This window comes from Styela clava, chromosome 8 (assembly GCF_964204865.1).
Source record: "Styela clava chromosome 8, kaStyClav1.hap1.2, whole genome shotgun sequence".
Taxonomy (NCBI): Eukaryota; Metazoa; Chordata; class Ascidiacea; order Stolidobranchia; family Styelidae; genus Styela; species Styela clava.
The window spans coordinates 15,366,563-15,387,253 of record NC_135257.1 but is presented as its reverse complement, the minus strand read 5'-3'; the positions used below and the strand labels follow the sequence as shown (position 1 = coordinate 15,387,253).

General features: G+C 35.2%; 1 protein-coding gene across 1 annotated transcript; it reads left to right on the top strand.

The window, feature by feature from the left end:
• Window positions 1–15,020: 15,020 nt before the first annotated feature.
• Window positions 15,021–20,553, top strand: LOC120345718 (inositol oxygenase-like). The gene is made up of 9 exons (XM_039415262.2): window positions 15,021–15,057; window positions 15,339–15,437; window positions 15,773–15,853; window positions 16,346–16,438; window positions 16,905–16,974; window positions 17,474–17,651; window positions 17,953–18,020; window positions 18,390–18,552; window positions 19,851–20,553. The coding sequence occupies exons 1-9, from the start codon at window positions 15,052–15,054 to the stop codon at window positions 19,957–19,959; spliced, it is 867 nt and encodes a 288-aa protein (XP_039271196.2). The 5' UTR covers window positions 15,021–15,051; the 3' UTR covers window positions 19,960–20,553.
• Window positions 20,554–20,691: the final 138 nt, after the last annotated feature.

Here is a 20,691-nt window from a genome sequence, read left to right as displayed (position 1 = left end):
TTGGATGCTTATTTATTTTACTAGCTCACTCAAGGCAGAAGAAACTTGCTAATATCGAATATCATCGGCTGATTTATTGATACGGTTCAATGGTTTTGCCGCCTTCAGCATTTCCAGATATTTATTGGCTGATGCTAATCGCTGAAATGGGAGGTCAGTGCTTGTTGATATGTTTACATGTTTATAATCTACATAATATAGAACAATTCAGACAAAAACCTAGTTTTATAAAAGAACTTGACATAATATTCAGGAACCTATGACTAATTGTATAAATTTTTATTTTTCTGCTATTATTAATTAAATAAAAATTGTAAAATAATGTATATTTAATGATAAACATGGTGAGCTTCATCTGGAATCAACAATGGAACACTATCAATTACTGTACAATACTAAATGATGTGTATGAATATATGTGTTTATTATATGTAACTATGTTTAATAATTATTCATCATTTATTTATTTTTACAAAACTGTTTTGAATCCACAATGTCAATGTGCAACCTTAAAAAAATATAATCTCAGAATCTATACCGGTACCGGTATAGTCTAATTTTAAAATAGACTGTAATGTTTATATTTACACATTAAGCGGCATATAAATAATATTAGTTTATAAAACTTGGCATAATTAAAGCAGGCCTATAGTTCATTTCTGTCTTCTAACTTTATATTACGGTCCTGTACCGGTATCAAAGTCATACCTGCATACGGTACATTCATACGTTAGTATCCGATTACTGAATTATGGTAGTTGAGAGATCGCCAGAATTAGCCTTAACAGCTCATATATATATGCACACATGCTGCAAACTGAATGATACAATATGCTGAATATATTCGCAAAAAAATATTTGGTTATTTAAAATATTGAATACTTAGGTTATATTCTTATATAGTATCAGGTTTAGCATACACTAATATTATGGTTTCGCTATAACTGCATATTATAGGCCTACATCAAATGCTTGAAATTACGAATTGTAGTACGGTACGGCACAGTTCTTCGATTCCAGCCTCCTCATTGAAAGACATCATTTATAACAGTGATAGCAAACCCCTCCCTTACGAGACAGATTGGTTATCCATATTGGCACAAATTGGCAAAACGGAACTGTGCAATAAACTAAAAGGAAGCACAATCTAAAACGTGACCATTCAATTCCTCTAAAAAATTAATTCGATTTACTGAAGGAGAATTAAATTTACTATAGCATTCAAGAGGAGATTTTAGCAGAAAAAAAATTTTGGTCATGTGACAGTTGATGCACGTTGCGATTGATTCAAATTATTATCAAGATAAGCATGGCGCATTCTGACGCTTGATGCATCTGTCGTCCTGCCAGACGTTTTTGTTTCAGAGACAGATAGAATGTTCGTTTCTTAAACCAAATGTCCGGAAATCTTGGAATCGGAGAACTGTGCCCTACTGAAGTCCGAATAAAGCGATCCTGTTTTTGATTAGCCAGAAGATGTGTCATTTTGAACCTGATAAAATATATGGTTTATTCCAATTATTTCAGACAAACATTTAAATTACTAATAATAATAAGCTAATTGGATCTATTGGAAAAGTTGTTATTAAAACTCAACTCAATGTATCGATAGAATATCAAATGTTGAGGCTGATGCGGGAAGTACTAATTAAAGAGACACATTGAAATGGATGGAGCAGTCACTCGAAGTACTCGACTGTCGAGATCTCCAGCTCGCAATCTTCGAAGCAGTGGCGGAAAAAGGAGGCGATCATCACCAAGAGTAATAACTAAAAAAGTCGAAACTCCCAAGTCGGCTGTTAACAAACTTAAGAAAAAGAAGAGGAGGTCATCTATAAAGAGGAGGTCATTGGTTGCTGCGCTTGAATGCATTCAGTCTAATGAAGTATCTTCATTGGTCACAGATAAAGCCAGGGATGAAAATATAATAGAAGAAAGTGACCGTGGCATAGATATTGATAAGAAAAGGGTCATTATTAATGGTGAAGTACAAGATACTAAAAGTGTGAAAACAAATAGAGAGGATGCTGAATCTTCAGCAAAACTTGTGAATTTGGTGGAGGAATCTGAAAAAGAAGTCGTTGCTATAATAAGCAGTAGTAATTTACACATAGAAGCTGAGAAGGTCCTGGGCATAAGTTCAACCAATTTAGCGTTATCTGTGTCAAATCAAAAAAATAAAATATTAAGTAAACTTGTTTTTGAATGTGATCAGTGGTTATTACAAAAGAAAAAGTACGAAGAACTTCAAAATTTAGCAAATACTGAACTGCAGTCATCAATGTCAAATGACAAGCGGGTCTTATCCACTGATCCCAAATATGATAACTATCATTTACAAATTACTGTTTTGGAGGATAAGTTTGGCAATTCACTGAATGCTATATCAGATGTAATGGCAAAAACAGAAAGTTTAAGAGAAATTAATTCAGCCAAAGTTTATCAGATTACTCAGGAAATGTTTAAAGATGTATTCACGGAAAAAGAAGACAATGACCCCAAACAAATAATTGAAAATATATTCATACATACAAGATATCATACAGGATGATTGATTTGTTCTAGCTTAAAGATTGTATTGATCTATTTTTTGTGACAAATGTTTAATATGACTAAAGTTGTAACAATGTTTATTGCAACTCATTCTTTATTATTTCATTATACGTAGACTAAGTGATAAGTTGAATTCTAAAGTAAAAATGATAACTTGCACACTCATGAATAAGCAGCATCACTCTTGCATCAGGTTATCGATTTGGCACTCTGGCAGTCACAGAAATATTCCACATAATAGATGGTTATAAATGTAGTAAATGTTATGTAAGCATTGTATTTCCGGTTAGTGGTTGTTTGAGACCGTTAACATTAAATATAGACTTGTTGTAATGAATCGTATATTCTGTATTATAATAGGCTGTGATGACATAAAAATTACAGGGCATCGTAACACCATACAGAGTTTCAAGGCTGCTGTGAAAGTATTTGAGCTGCGTTTATATGTTCAAAAGTTCATTTAAGCAGTCAATCCCCATTTGTTGAAAGAAAAATTCAATGAAATTTGTATTAACGTCTGGTTCAAACATAGATATGTTATTAAATTTCATCGTTCTTCATTGTTAAATTACCTTTTTATATTTTTATTTGTTTAATGAGAATTTTGATGAAACCATTTCTTTGGGGCTGATTGTTTTAAAGCTGCCAATATTTTTAAGAGAAATTTGTCATTGATGTTTTGCATACACTCTATTTTTCAGAATAAAATATACACTTCACAAAGTATCATTTGCAAATGCATAGCAATGGCTAGTTCCCAAATATAAGTTCATGCAATGAGCTAGTCATACCAAGTTAAAAGGGCATGAAATTATCTCAAGTTCTATTTATCACCTACTATTGTCAAAATACTGATGTGCTATTAGAGTCTAATTTTCCATACCCACCGTTTCCATGTGCATGATATAATATTGGTAATGTGCCAGTAAATATTTGCTGCTTTTTGATAATATTTGTTACGTTTTCTCTATTTTTTTTTAAATAAGTTAATAATTCTTCTTGATTAAATGTTGGAGACCAAGATAGTGCATAGTGGGTACCAATGAGTTGTAGTCCAGGAACTGAATGGAAATTCCTATTTCTTGGTTTGAATTTTTCACCAGTCGTGCTAATGCCGCGCGAACCTTTGACCCTATGTTTAACCTCTGCGAAACTTTGCGGAGAGCGTGTTCAAATAATCTGACCACTTGCCACTTAGTCAGTCAGTAGTTTATTTTTCACCAAAATGAAAATGCACTTATTGTGTGTGAACATAAATTTAAAAAAGTTGAAAATGACATTTCAGGTGAAGGGTGACGTGACAGAAGAACCAAAGTTGGTTATCGAGCAGCCACACCTGTGATAAGAGTCTAACTTTGATACAAGTTTAATAGGAATAAGACGACAAATATATAAATTGATATATTAAAGTCCAAAAACCAAATTTGTTAGAGAAAAGAGACTCCGAGCAGCAGTACGGGAGGGGTAACCATTGACAACGACCAAAGTAAATATCACCTTGGCAGAGCAAAAGCAGGCTGGGTACAAGTTTCGATAGCTAATTTCAGCCTAGTGTATCGGGCTTTTCGGGATTAATTTTTGATTACTGCAAATGAAACGAACTAAACACTGACTAATTGCACTCCGAACCGCGAAAACAAGGCTTGAAAATCTGAGTGAATATCAATTGTTACATCATCGCACAGTAAATGCGCATGTTACGGAAATGTCGGTAACAAGGAAGTCGACGCTAGGAAAAATTAATACCAGAAAGCTTATGTCGTTGAAACACGCAAAAAACGTTGCAGAAACGAGTTCCGTTGGCGAATTGGCGTCATATTTAAGTTTGCCGCTAGTGACAACAGAGAAAACCTCGATAGTGGTTTAATATTGTAATTTGCTTCCTGAAAAAAAGGTAAACTGAGAGAAAGAAAATTTTGCCTAGAGCAGAAGTGAACGAACTGCTTCTGGTCGTATGCGGCCCACGAAAGCCCCTAGATCAGTGCTCGTCAACCTTTTTTGAAGTGGTAGGCCGACATAACATTGAATCTCCTTACAATGTCAGAAATTCAATTTTAGTAGAATAAATGGTAGTTTATTTCACTAATACAAGCCAAGATCCATCGACAGCATCTAGCCACTTACTATTGCGCTCTTCAAACCACATTTGCGTTGCCGCGCGCATTTCGTTTTTCTAGTTTAAGCCTAGGGACTTGGGAAATATTTTATTAATTGAATTGGAATATTTGACCTCATCTTTCACTCCGAACAAGGCCATGTAAAACCATCCACTGGTATCTAAAGATGTGTAACGTGTTTTTCTTTTGGAAGAACTGCAACCTTTCAGTGCTGCATTGACTTTGGCAAAATTAATATATCCTTGTGGAGATCGAAGGTATGCGTATGCGAAACCGAGATGTGCACCTGTTATGCCAACATAGTCAAACGTTTTGAATACTAGTACATCACACACATTTTCCAGCGTGCTTCGGTTGTACGTAGTAACGCGCACATGCATCAAATTCCACTTGATTATTGAGCTATAGGTTTTTGACGAGCTTTTGTGTATGATTTCATTCTATAGAATTTGTATGCTGTTCAAAAGAATACTAGTTTCAGCTTTTTCATTCATTTAAACCGCGTGTTGAAAGTAAGTTTTGTAATATTGCGTGTTGGTTTCCAACATCCTTAAACCGGTGTTGCCAGTGAATCTTTAGTACAAAAAGATCAGTAACATCTGCAATAAAAACAGCAGTAGGCCTACCCACTCAAATGACAGCTGGGGGATGGATACTCTTAGTATCTGCTCCAACTCGTGCCTCTTACAGTCTTACCAGTTTACATGAGTGCCAATTGATAACTAGGCTCAGCCAGAGACAAAAAGTTTCGGACTGCAGTTGGCGTGACGAAATGTTTTTAAATATATATTCTACAATAAGATTATTTGATTGCATACTACTGAAAGTTCCGCCTTATATGTCTTTTCCCATTGCACTATTCCTTTACTGATATTCGATAATATGACGCTCATCTGACATAGTTCTTAAAGTGTGTAGATGGGTATAATCTTTTCCACGCTGTTCAGATGGGAATGCGCGAATATGTATAAGAATTGCTATTATTGGTTTGCAATGCGATGAAATCCCATCTTGGAATTTCTGCCTCTCGCAATTGCTGCGTATAGTTATCGGGGAAGTTCTGTGGCGTGGTTATCGAATGAAAAAAAAAACATGGGAGTATTTTTTCTACTACTATCAAACCTTGACATTTTGTGAAAACTTTTTTCCATGCAACCTTTTTTTAAAACATCCCCAACAACCACAATTAATTCTGTTATTAAACCTCCGAAACAAACACTTAAAATCATCAACAGATGCAAATCACCAAGTAGATATTGCCGAATTGATATTTATTTTACCATTTTTCATGTAATTATTTTTGATAAAACCTGTTATCTATCGTAAATACAGCACATTTGACAATGTTGTAGTGTGACTTTTTTGACCTCACGTTTTTGATATTCGTAGTTGGAGCTCTTGGGGCTCTGTCAAACAAAATTACGTACAAAATATTGGTTGTAAATTGCAAAACAAGATCATGTTGTTGGAATAACTTGGCATTTTAACACCCGTATATCATTCATTGTTGAGAATATTAAGAAAATCATAAAATTTAAAAATCGGTTTCGTGAAATTTTTGTTGTAGCTGAATTCCAGGGACAGCATGACAACAGGCAAGAGAAGCACGGACGCCCTCTTTTAGTTCATGACAGGGTTTCTTAAAAGGGGAAGAGATAGAAGAAGAGAAGAAGCAAAATATAGAAGAGAAGAAGCAAAAGTGTTGAGAGTCTTTGGTAGTTTGAAAAGCATTGGCATGGAATATAAGAATGAACTACATTCTTTCCCAGGGATATACTATAAAATGTAGCAATTTCTCATTCTTGTTCTCGTGATATCAATTATCTTTCACTGCGTCGTCGTGATCATCCCGCTGCATAACAATTCTCGCTAACACATAATTGACTGTTCTCCACCGGGTGTATATCCACTTGAACCACTGGCGACTGCATTAGCAGGCTTGTATTGTTAATTGCAACCAAAACGGGTATTTTGAAATAGTGCTCTTTATTTTACGGCTTTACGCGTATGTTTCGACAGTATTTCCATATACTGTATATGGGTCGCGACCGAAAGCTTGGCTCAACAAATACCTAAAAGTTATTGATTTTATTTCCTAGTAAATTTGGTGCTTGCGTAGTTTGTGCACCAAGATTGCGCACAACCTGAACATAGTATTGTAACAGGCTATGGTTCAGGTTGTGCGTTATTATGATGCACATGTTTAACGAAAAACACTAATACAAATATCTCAATAAATACCTAGAAGTTATTGATTTTATTTTCTAAAAATTTGGTGCTTGCGTAGTTTGTGCACCAAGATTGCGCACAACCTGAACATAGTATGGTAACAGGTTATGGTTCAGGTTGTGCGTTATTATGATGCACAGGTTTGACGAAAGACACTAATACAAATATCGAGGCGTAAAAAAAATTGCTCAAGGCTGCAAACTCCACACCCATGTAGAAACGATGGGCAATGACCCCAGGATGTATAATCACAAATAAAAAAAACTTTATGTCTGAAATCAAACTTGGGCCAAAAAGGTCCCATTATCTGCCGGACTATACCAAGCGCGTCGTGTTTCGACTAATGCCAGAACACTTCCACGGGTTGATTTTCTTTTGTATATTTGCGGCATCGTCTGATATAAAAAAAAATGTAATAAGAAATATCCAATGCAGGGGCGTTGGGCCACGGAGCAACCCTGCTGGTGACCGCTGGATCTATAGCATAAATGGTAGATGAATGTGAGGTTACCGTATATTGCTATTTTGTAGATTGTCTCAGAACTTGCAAGTTACCCGTTCACCCTTCAGCTTCCACGCCCACGTGAATGAAGATGCGTTAAAAATCTCTATATGTTTTTATTCGTAAATTTCCACAACACACAGAATATAAATCTTATAACATTTATCCAGACTAGCTTTGAATGGTTTACAATTTACATCGTCTTCTCTCCCCCTATCGAAAGATATCGGAGTCGTATTTATACGTTGATCATAAATCCAATTAAATGCTGTAAACGTGAGCTCGTGATTCACGTTATAAACAGAAATTCCTATTATCTCAACAAGGGTAATTATGTACATCGTACGGATGGGAACTTAGATATAATTATTTCAATCAGTGCCAAAGGTCTTGAGAATATAGATTTTAATTTGATAATGACTGGATGGAACCTGTTATGTTCTTAAACCTGGTGTAATTTGATTCCTACGAAAGTCTTTGTTCGAATTTTGGGAAAAATTAACTTTGTTTTGATGATTTAAACATGAAATGGGGTACATTTGGGGGTTAGTTGCTATATTATCTCCCCATCTTACTAACTGGAAGTTTAAAGATTTGGCACCCTCTAATAAATTGAAAATATATAGAAAAATACAATACACAATGCTAAAATTAAGGATATAAGTCAAAAAAAAATATTTACATGTATATGATCTACAATGAGACACGACATTGAAATAAAGAAGAGTTTATAGAAAGAGTAAAGATTGTAAAGTAGAATTACAGAAGGATGGCGTATTTTGATTTGAAAAATTTTGGTTTGGACGGTTAAAACATATTTTCAATTTGATGTATTTCGCTAAGTTAAAATACTTATACTCGCTTTATCGCATTGTTACGATTTTGTAGACCTAGTTGGTCAATATATGCTTGTCCCATGTCGGGAAGAAAAAACGCGTTGCGACCTAGTTGGTCAATATATGCTTGTCCCATGTCGGGATGAAAAAAACGCATTTTTAAGTTTATGCCATCTCAGGGCTTTTTTGAAAAAATAACGCTTTTGGATACAATTTTTGTTTAACGAGCTTATTATTTTACCGTTCTATATGACGGCTTTGTAAATAATTAAAAGTATGACTCGCTCGAATCTACTTTTAGAAAGCATTTTAATTCTAACGAAATCTATTTAATCGAAAAGGAATGCTAACCACAAATATTCAATAATATAAATTTCTTAAAAGGTATTTGAAATTAGATTATTCAAAGTTGTTACTATTAATTAATTTATAAAAATTGAAAGCCGAATGAAACGCCATGTATATATAAGAAGAAAAAGAAGTACGTTACCTTAGTAATAGAGGAAGAATGAAAAATGTCTGTCTCAATGAGGAAAAAAACCTGCAAATCATGAAACAAATTGTAGATTTAACATGCTCCTGAACTGTATATCCATTAGGTACGCGCGACAATTTCTCTATTGTTCGGAATAGAGCGCGTAATTTACAGTAAAACAGTCCATGTATATAGTTCATTGTTTTCAACAGTTCGTTTTTGATTAGGTTTTTCACCCCGAACATATATCATGTTCTAAAAGAGTTCATTTCGATCGATGTTCAATACAGTCCATATTCATGATTTTAACGTTTCCAGAGTCCGTTACCATAGTTCAACTGTTTTCAATTGAGATTATTGTCTTTTCATAATGTTTTTGATTATTTCGGCTTGTCAGCAATTTGCTACTTCAATCGTTGTTCCAGGCAATTTGACTCTCCCCGACGTTCGTAAGTTGGTCAAATTTGATTTTCGCACGTTTTGTAGAGACGGTTTCTCGGCACTTATTGAAAGCTTTCGCTTGGTCAGCTTTTTGGTTGATTCCGTCCAATTGTTGCTTGTCCTGGTTGTTGCCCGTTGATCTGGTCCGTTTCAGAAGGTTAATTCAAGTCGGTTTTGTCACCATTTATAGCATATATTATTGTTAGATGAATGGGATGTTACCGTATATTGCTAATTTTGTAGATTGTCTCAGAACTTGCAAGTTACCCGTTCACCCTTCAGCTTCCACGCCCACGTGAATGAAGATGCGTTAAAAATCTCTATATGTTTTTATTCGTAAATTTCCACAACACACAGAATATAAATCTTATAACATTTATCCAGACTAGCTTTGAATGGTTTACAATTTACATCGTCTTCTCTCCCCCTATCGAAAGATATCGGAGTCGTATTTATACGTTGATCATAAATCCAATTAAATGCTGTAAACGTGAGCTCGTGATTCACGTTATAAACAGAAATTCCTATTATCTCAACAAGGGTAATTATGTACATCGTACGGATGGGAACTTAGATATAATTATTTCAATCAGTGCCAAAGGTCTTGAGAATATAGATTTTAATTTGATAATGACTGGATGGAACCTGTTATGTTCTTAAACCTGGTGTAATTTGATTCCTACGAAAGTCTTTGTTCGAATTTTGGGAAAAATTAACTTTGTTTTGATGATTTAAACATGAAATGGGGTACATTTGGGGGTTAGTTGCTATAGATCAACCCTCCCTCCCGTGATCGGCCATCTTCCCATTTGAGCTCCGCTACTGCCGAATGACTGACTGCTCGACGTGCGCGGCAATAGACTCTATTAGAGCATCACATCATATGCTACAGAATGACACAATGTGACTAAACCACGACCTGTGATATTATTTAACATATTACCTGCAACCATGAAATCTACTTTTTGCTGCGATTCCGGCCTTTCCATTAACTGTTTTCCACCAGAGCTACAGAACGTCTGCTTCTCACACTCACACAGTGATGTCACAATAAGCATCTACATTTTCTACAGCATAAGCATAGAGCGATGCCTGTTTTACAGTGGGCCTGTTTTACAGTGAGACATGGTACAAACTGCTAAACACAACATGGTTTGTCAAATCTTAGATGTTTTGTACATCTATCCTCTACCATACCTCACTGACCCCATGACCTGTTTGCGACCCTACTAGGCCGCGAGCCGAGGCCATTTATCTTTCAGTTTCGTAGCGCACATAAGGTAATTAGGCCTACCTGAAAATGATTTTAAAATGTTCCTTAGAAATTTAGTAACAAATATTGCCTTGTTCCCACTTCCAAAAGTTGCACGTTTTACAGAAAAGACGCTCTTACTACAATAAATATGTGTTATCATCTGTCCTATTTTCTCTGCTTTTCCGGTATCATTGGCCAATGAACGCAGACTTCTGCATGACGTAAAAATCAAATTAGTCAGCTGTAGGTGGATCCCCAGTGGTCGGATGAATATCAGATGTACTACTACTGCTCGCTTTTGCGTTGAGTATCCTTTCCATAGTTTTTTCAGTTATTATTAGTTCAGTTATTTTAAGGATGTGTTGAAAAGTATAAGTAAGATATTAAACACTTGTATATCCTTACCATAAATAGAAATTTTAGTTGAGCACTAGCTCATAAGACGTTGTTAAATAGGTACGGTGCGGTAACTCCAAGGAAGGCTAGACCTTGAATAATATGTCACAAACAACGATATTTTCTGGGCTTGCATGAAATGTTTATGATTAATTTAATAATGACTCTTCTTGACTATTCAGCAGACTTGCACTACTATACAGGCCACAGCATATTTGGAAATATAAATTAATGGCTGTTTCTGTAATGCACGGTTGTGTGAAAGAGAATAAAATAATCAATTTTACTAATGTCGGTTGGTCTAAATCTAAATTCATAGAGTCGACAAGAACCTGGGAAGCAATGATGGGTTATGGCGGAGTGGAAAGAAAGTAGCATTGGAAACGATAGAGAAGTGAGAAATCAAGCTGTAGACAGACAGTTGATGTTTTAAAATAAAGTCTATAGTCCATACTCATACTATCATAGGGCATTTCAGACTGTGATATATCAAAATTTAGTGTAGATATAGTCTAGTAATGGAATGCAAACACTGCTGGACTGTAGTACATGCAATGAGCATATATACGCTCATTGAGTACATCAGATAAAATGCATTATGTATTCAAGGTATTAGTTAATATTTAGTGGTATTTTTACACCCAAGCTGTTCCAAATATGATTTTCTTCCTCATTTTAGATACTATACCACAAAAGAAAACGCCAATGTTCCACCAATCCGACCTAACGCAGGCTCTAATCCCTGCTGCTATCAGTGCTATAAAATGAATTAAACAAGAAGTCTTGAAGCGTAAAGGTATATGAGAATCATAATAGTTGCAAACAGCTTAGATGGGATATTCATATTGAAATACTTTATAGCACTTTTCTGCAATTGGAACTTCATATCAAACTCATGTTGGAGACTTTATTGGGGTTTTCAATTCATTTTTTTCTCAACTATGAAGATCTTTTGAGGTTAACGAGGCAATAATAAATGAAGCTGAGGAATTTTTTTGTTCACTGTATGAAGAGGATATGAAGAAGGTAAATGATACCAGGGCACGTTCATTTAACACTGGCAAACATAAGGATTATACTCTTTCACCCAACAATGATTCACTGAAGCATGTGGCCCTCAAATCAGTTCTTGAGTTGGCAAACTGCAAGTGTAAGAAATATAGTCAAAATAATTTATGCAAGTTTGCCAATATCACTTAAATTGCACAGATTTTTGTTTTTGTATTGACTGCAAAAATCACAGTACACTTATAGAGAGATCGATTTTCGAGATAGTGGATTTCGAAAACAATTCAGAAGAAAGTGAATTATTTATTTTTTTTTTTTTTCGGACATTTGTTGGTGTCGTAGTCCTGTTTCTAGAAATAATATTGCCTTTGTTCAAATACATAACCACATAAACTGAAAAAAGACTAATTGTAATATTTCTGTTCACTATGTTATGTACATATTGTACATTCATTTAATTTTCTTGACTTTTCCGGTAAATTTCTAAATGAGAAATAACTGATTTATGTTAATTTGTGACTTCATTGCTTAAAAATAAATATGTTTCATAGTTTCTATAAAATGGATGTAGCTTTTTATGCTATTCTTGTTGTAAACTGCTTGTAGTTATTACATAAAATTTATTCGCTGATGTGAATCAGCGTTGTTGGTGTCGCTGCTTTCGAGGTCACTCGCGACTCCTGTCACACAATTAAAATATTTTTTGTTGTTGGTTACATGTATGCCATAATTTTCGTAATCTACCTAATAAATTATGATTGACTGAGGAAGTCCGATTTTGGTCAGGCAAAACATACAGGAATACATTTGTGTTAGTGTGCTGTAGGGCTCTCGAATTGCATAGTTGTTATGTATGTGTTGTAAACTTATGGTTATTGAATTTCCGGGAACCTCTTATATTCAATTTCGCATCAGGATTGTGGAACAAGCTGTAATGCGTTCAGTATGTTCATTTTCACACAAAACTGAAGAATTTATTTAGTTACCAGATGTGCGCTACGAAACTCATTTTCTGGGCGTTTTCAAGGCTTCGTCTCACGGCCCATATCCGTGGTAAGGATCTACAAGTGTTTAATAACTTACTTATACATTTTCAACAACGTCTTAGCATAACTTAACTAATAATAACTAAACAGGGCTATGGAAAGGCTGCCCAACTCAACGCAAGGTCGAGCAGTAATAACTAATATTCATCCGCTCGCTAACAGCTGATTCGATTAAATTGTTACGTCATGCAGAAGTCATTGTTCATTGCCGAAAATGTAGATAATATTGGACAGATCGTAGCACATATTTCTTGTAGTAAAAGCGTCTTTTCCGTAAAACGTGCAACTTTTGGAAGTGGGAACAAGGCAATATTTGTTACTAAATTTTTATGGAACATTTCAAAATCATTTTTAGGTAGTTACCTGATGTGCGCTACGAAACTCACTTTCTAGGCGTTTTTCAAGGCCTCGGCTCGCGGCCTATACCTACCTATCACTCCGACCCAATTTGGGGTCGCGACCCCTGATCTAAGGTATGTTTGCAAAATAGTTGTACACATGTGATAGCTCTACGGCTATTTTGTGATTGGTTAGTTTAGTTGCAGTAATCATGAACGGCCTCAAAAAGGGAATAGACTAAGCATGTAAAATCAGGTTTCAGTACTTCAATGCCAGCTGCTAAACATTTTGGCATAAAATAGCGATTTTGAAAACGGAAACCAGTTTGCATGCACTATAATGTAGACACGAAAGTCAAATGACTACATTAAAGAGCTTCATTTCTGACGAAATTAGCTATTTTCGACGATTACTCGATCGTTTATTCAACGAGACATTCATTTAGTCGACGCGACGCTAAATTTATCTAGCGAGACATTTCTCGGGTACCTAAATTTTTGTACTTGCTGTAGAAATTGAAGTAAGTGGAGAAATAGGATAAAATGACCATACTGTCAGAGTACCATAATTTTGATACAATTATCCTATTTTCAACTACAATTTCGAAATTTATTGTCCATGAAACGCAACATTTTTCTCAGACATTTATCTCATCTTGGTGAAGCTGAATTTATTCAGTGCCGTGTTTATCCTGTAGCCTAGTCCTAGCCCACTCGCCATTTTTTTACTCACGTAAACATGTCCCAGAAAGCGCATAATATTTTAATATGACCTTTGCGCTATTTTGAGAGCCATCCCTTGTTTGCTGACGGTGTCGAGGCTGCGAACTCGGACATCGCTTTGCAAAGGTTCCGTTTGAATGGCGGATCACAAACCAATAGTACACGATCTAGCCCAAGCAACGCCCACAAACTGAACGGACTAGTCTCAACCAGTTCATACAAATCGCCGTGAACGGAGGTGTGTCATACACGGCTTTGTTTATTAAATGGAGTAAAGCTAGAATGTTATATGGGTTGTTTCTGGGTAACTTCACGCATATCGTTGCTGAAAGAGCTGGTGTAAACTGCTTTAGACAGTGCAGTATAACTTAGTCAGAGTGCAATTGTTCTGTACGTCTAGTCATTTCGAGAGAAGCAAATGTGACTTATTCCACATACTTCCTTTTCAAGTATTTTTGTATCGGCGACGCATAATCACCTTTAACTCGATTATACATTAGACGAGTATAAAATATAACAGTATTGAGACTGAAGTTTGCCGTGCACTTCTGAAGGGGTAGACTAGACTTAGAGGCTATGATTAAATTCGCGATTTTATGAAATTACAGTGAACCGGTAAAGAAGGCAGTCTGGAATATGTGCATTGTTCTCAAATTTTATCAAATCTATTACAATGTCCCTCTGTAACCGCCAGGCATACGAAATCGCAAGTACGATGGGTATGAATAATAATATATATTCATGTACATTTTGTTCGGTACAAATTCATGCATCTAATTGATCGTTTCAACCGAATAAAATAAAAGTATTCAAATAATAGCCACGTACAGTTGTAAAATTATAGAAATTACTAAATTACATTGGCTAAAAAGTATTTTAATTATTTCCCCTGGCAAGTCGATTTAAGAGACGATAACTCGCCAAGTCATGGTTTAAAACGGCTATCCCTGATGAAGACTGTGTCCCCGGGCGACGTCAAGTCGCTGAGTTATTTCGTGCACCTTGATTTTTGTTCCGTGCTAAATTTTATATTCATTATTAAATTTTAATTCTTTTGTGCATTGCCATAGTAAATTCTAAGTGTATCATTTCTGTGAGCATTTGTGTATTCATCACCAGGCATACGAACATCATGTCGGTAAGTAATATATTACGTCTAAAATATTGTATGTATATACATATGATACTATATTTGGTATAGATAGAAATCGCGCGTCGCGCATGTAGCCAACTTTTTATCTATATCGACAGGAAATGATATTATGTTAAGGAAAATATGAATAATAACTTTCTTTTCATGTAAATACTGATTAAAAATGTATTATACGCTCATGGCTTATGTTTAGCTAAAAATCATTATATAAAATATGTTATGTATTGTATTACCATTTAAATACATATAATATACAATCGTTTTAGTCTGGCGTTGCAATTATTGACCCATCTGAGATTCATCGGCCCGAAGCAACACAATGGCAGAACGATTGTGAGGAAGAAGGATTCCGAAATTTTTCGTCGGTAAGTTAAATTAGTCTAATTGAATTTAAAATATCATATTTACTCGAGAACAGGTTTTGTAGTCACGTCTCGACTAAGGATTCGATTAATTGTGAACAAATCTAATCGATCTTGCTACATCTGAATCGATAACCTTTGCACTGATTGATTAAATCGTTAAATAAATGTCCATAGTATCATATATGTATTAAGATTTTTTTCGGTGATTTTTTGTACATTTGTCATACAAATGACTAATTTGTTTCAGATAAACGAATAAAATCGATTTTATTATCATTAGCCATGCACACTATTCTTAGAAACTCATATTTGTTATACCCATTTATTATATACAGAAAGGGAACCTATTTGATCGCGTATACAAAACATACACGGATATGCACACCAACCAGTGCGTTGACTTCGTTCTTGGAAAGGTATTCAACTAATTATTAGTGCGCTAATATAATAATACGTGTATAGTATTTTACTCCCAATTTTTCCTTGGCTATATGCAAGACGTAAGAATTAAAGTAATCGTTTGCTTTGCTTGATAATTAGGTAGCATCTTGGTAGTTCAATATATATATATTGAGTAATTATATGTTCTTTCGTTTGATGTATGTGAAGTTAATAATACCAACGACCACAAATCATAACTACTTACATCAGAATGCCTGCTTGCTAACTTTTATGTGCCGTAGCATTCTTAACTATAAGCAATTTGATGTATTAGGGAAGCTCGAATCTATGACTCGACTCAAGTTGGACTCGAGTCGCCATTTATCAATGACTCGACTCATGTAAATAAAAATAACTCGTACTCAACTAACCGTCAGTAATTTACTCGATATAGGTCTCCAACACGACTCGATATTCGGATGACAATTTGAATATATGTGTACGACGTCTTTTAATTATATTTACAGCACAAAAAATGGTTGAAATTTGATCACGGAAACAAAACAATCATGGAGGCTCTGGAAGATCTCAATGGACTGGTTGACGAAAGCGATCCGGATGTGAGTTTGCATTGTTTATATTTCTGCTCCGATAATTTGTAAAAGTAAAGTCCTCGTTTACATGAATTAGACAAATGATTCGAATTTTTATATAATTCAGTTTAGTATGGTTGCGATATAGATTGCCATCGTTTTACCCCAATTGAACAAATATCCGTCATTATATAAAGATATAATCGGATAGAGTACGTTTAAAATTTTGAATATTGTAACATATTATTTTATTGGATCGATTGACGCCAATCCGGAACGCATGGTCACACTTATAAAAGATATCGTTCGATCATAAAACCTTCGTCATGAACCGCTTGCATTCACGGAAATAAATATTTAGAATATCTTTTTGTCATACTTCGCAAACGCCGTAATGGTGGTTATAATTCAAAACAGTGACAAATATTCTATCAAGTTACTTCTATTCGGGGAGTCTTCAACGCTATATAAAACAAGAAACGTTATTGTTTAGGTTGATTTTCCCAACTCTTTCCATGCCTATCAAACCGCCGAAGGAATCAGAAAAAAGCATCCGGATAAAGGTGAGTTATTCGTCGGTTGTGGACTATCTTCCGTTATATAGGTCATGAACTCTCTAGTTGCATTTTTTACAATCTAAATGGGGATTCTAGCAAGGTTATCGATGTCGATGACTTATTAAAGTAAGTTTTCCATTAATTCTTCTTAAAAACGTTGCCAGAAATTACATTTAATGCGCAAATCTCCGCTTAATGAAGCTTTAGCATCGTAATAGAAAATAGTTAAATATCTGAAGGCATTCACCATTTACAACAAATAATTCACCTACATTTCTGTGGTTAAGGCTTGTTGTTATCGCTAGAGTGCAATAACTTTTTTAAAATATCTGTGGGCTCTATGGGATTCGTTTTTTACTTGTGATGTCATCAAATTAACAATTGCGCACCGTGCTGTATTTCCTCAATCACATCTCACTGATCTTGTGCTCAGGTTACCGGTACTGTGAAAGATTGAAAATTTCGTTTCAGCATTCGTATACATTCATTCATACAAATTTTTCAGACTGGTTTCACCTTGTTGGTCTCATTCACGATCTGGGAAAAATGATGGCAATCTGGGGTGAAGATCAGTATTGTGTAGTTGGAGACACGTTCCCTGTCGGGTGCGAGTTCGCCAAGTCGATCGTGTACTCTGACTCAACATTCGTGAAAAATCCTGATCTCGATGACTCAAGATACAAGTAGGTGTATAGTAAGACGAAAACTTGACCGAAGATTTTTTGCCCCGTCTGTGAGTGATTCGTAGGAATAGATAAAATAGATGGCATTGAATGAGTTCATGTATAAACCTTCTGTTGTGAAATCCTGTGGGTATTCGAATGTACACCAAGCACGGCGTATTTCCTGATGATATATATGTTACGAGCGTCCTCAAAATTAATCATTGAAAAGTAGTGCAGAACGACACAAAGAAGTTACGATTCAAATTTCCAAGAACATTAGGCTAGAATGCACGAAACGAAATTTCATTTTGTGTTTCAGTACAAAGTACGGAATGTACAAGCCAGGTTGTGGCCTAAATAATGTTCTGATGTCATGGGGTCATGATGGTAAGATATGATAAGCATTCGTGACGATGCGCCTTTTTGTATATCTTATGAAACCGTTTTTTACACGGCAAAAGAGGGTTTTCATATATTAATGTAATTTATATAACGTATAATAGGTAAGGTCATCGGTTACAATAATTTTAAAACATAACGTCTTTTTAATATGCACTACTACGTGCGGTTTGCTGGTTGTATATGGCCATACTCAGATTAAAAGATTGAAGCGACGCAAGACAGCGATTTGACTTTGGTCAAATTGAATTTGGCAATACACAACTCAAGCTTAATTTTGAAAACTCGAGGTATTTAGATAACAGAGGCGAATACTTCGAGGTCAAAATTATCAATTACAATTTTCATTTTCTTTAGAATATATGTACCAGGTTCTTATGCATAACAATACCACGCTGCCGGAAGAAGCTCTTTATTGTGTGCGATTTCATTCGTTTTATCCGTGGCATACCGGAAGAGATTATCATCATTTATGCAATGAAACTGACACGAAGATGGTGGAATGGATCAGAGAATTCAAGTGAGGGAATATACTGCACATATAACTCCATTTACAATTATGTGGTCGGTTCTCAGATCGAATAGCGCTAAACAACGCACTGTGCCCCATTTTCTATAAAATCTTCACAAACAGAAACGTGCGAGACCAGTATAGTCACAAAATGCAATTACCAATACCAATAAAAATTGAAAAAAAAACAAAAAACGTTTGGATATCAAGGATGGCATGTGTGGTGTCAATGACACAATTTGCCGGATTCGGCCCGCGACGCTTCATTGAATTACAGTAACAAAACAGCTGTTTTAACGATTATATTCTTTACGTAACAGAATTTATTGTGAGACACGTGTAGACTGAATTATATTATAATCTAACAAGTATGAAATTCACAATTACTCGTTTAACGAGCCTATAATCATATTAGATTATAATTATTAGACAAATGGCAACAAAACGCAGAAAAGTTGATACTAAGTGCAAAGGGTTCAATGCCCTTGAAAATATTCAAATGGAACACTTTTTGAGATGCAACGCAACGAGGAAATAAATCTATATTTTATTCGAGAGTTGTATCACTGATTGATTTTTATTTTAAAAAGTATCACCCGTTCAGTTTTCAACTTTCTAGATATATGTGCGGGCCGCCAATGACTTGCAACCCATAATTTTGGACCCCGAGCGACAAAAGGTTGCCGACCCCTGCACTATTCGATAAAATAGGATTTCACGATAGTAGTGTTGATTCAAAAAAATGACATCATATCCACTTGGTTGATCTAGTCTAGGTCAACGTCGATCACGAAACTGCTTATCCTATTGACCTCTAAATATCAAGAGTCAGCATGTCAACATTATATTTACCAAGCAGATATTATAAACCATAGCACCGTCATGGGGTCATCAGTAGTCCAATTAAGTATGTATAACATGACTTGCATAATATTTTAGCGGTTTTGGCCGGTTTGAATGCAAAACCGACTGACGTAACTTGCTGACTTTTGTCTCTTCATGTCTGGCACGCTTATCTATATGGAATTAAACTAGTTTATTGTTCGAAAAGTCTGCAGTTGAGCGATGTTTAATGCGATATAAAGATTACAACCAGCCTTATATCTATTTGCATTAGGATTAAGTGGTTATTGACTTTAAGGCGTTATCGTACACCTGACAGTTGACGCCCAAACGCAGTTCAGGTCGGCTACAGTTCAGCTGTAACTTACAAGACTAGAATGCTCAAGGATGATAGAAATTCAAGACCGATTACGAGGCCGCTCAAATCAGTAAATTAAATAAACCAAATGAAACGTATTTTTCAGCCAATACGACCTCTACACCAAGTGTCCTGATTTACCTGATGTCGAGAAACTGAAGCCTTACTACCAGTCTCTGGTTGATAAGTATATACCCGGTGTACTGGAATGGTAGACCGCATAGATAGCATATAAAAAGACACACAAACAAGAGTGAAGCAATCAACTGCGTAGACTTCGCTACATCACGATGATAATTTCTTTGTATTAATGACTACGGTTTCACAATGTGAGACATACTGTAATACAGTACTAATTTGCTGCGAGAAGTCTTGTAAAACGACTTTGCCTCATTTTAAAAATCATTCATTTGAAAATTGTGTTTCTTCTGATGTTGTATACATCACTACTGAATATCCTAATTTTATTTTATCATATGACAATTCGAAGACGACCCATGGTACAATCCATATAATATAATGCAATTGATTTAACTGTAAACGTATTTTATAGATATTTTTGCAAAAAAAAAATAACATCTACTATTTGATGGTATCCATCTATTTCATAGCAATATTAATTGATAGATAATCACTAGCAAACGATTGATTTCTTGCTGAATATCTTATAGGATTTACATCAGTTCTTCGGCTGTTAACTTATCATAAACCTACTAATCATATATTCTTTTGTAGAACATGCTTGCACATCGTTTTCTGCCCATAGTATGCTTTAATATATACATAATTTTCTCATACTGTTTTGTGTTATGGAGGATGAGAAATTTGGATGAAAAATTTTATGCTTCGTATCCGAATATATGGGAAACTGAATCGAAGTAATTATGGTCTCCCGGTCGGCATCATTGAAATGCTGTGGAACGTTGTCCACTTGGGCCCGAATTTGA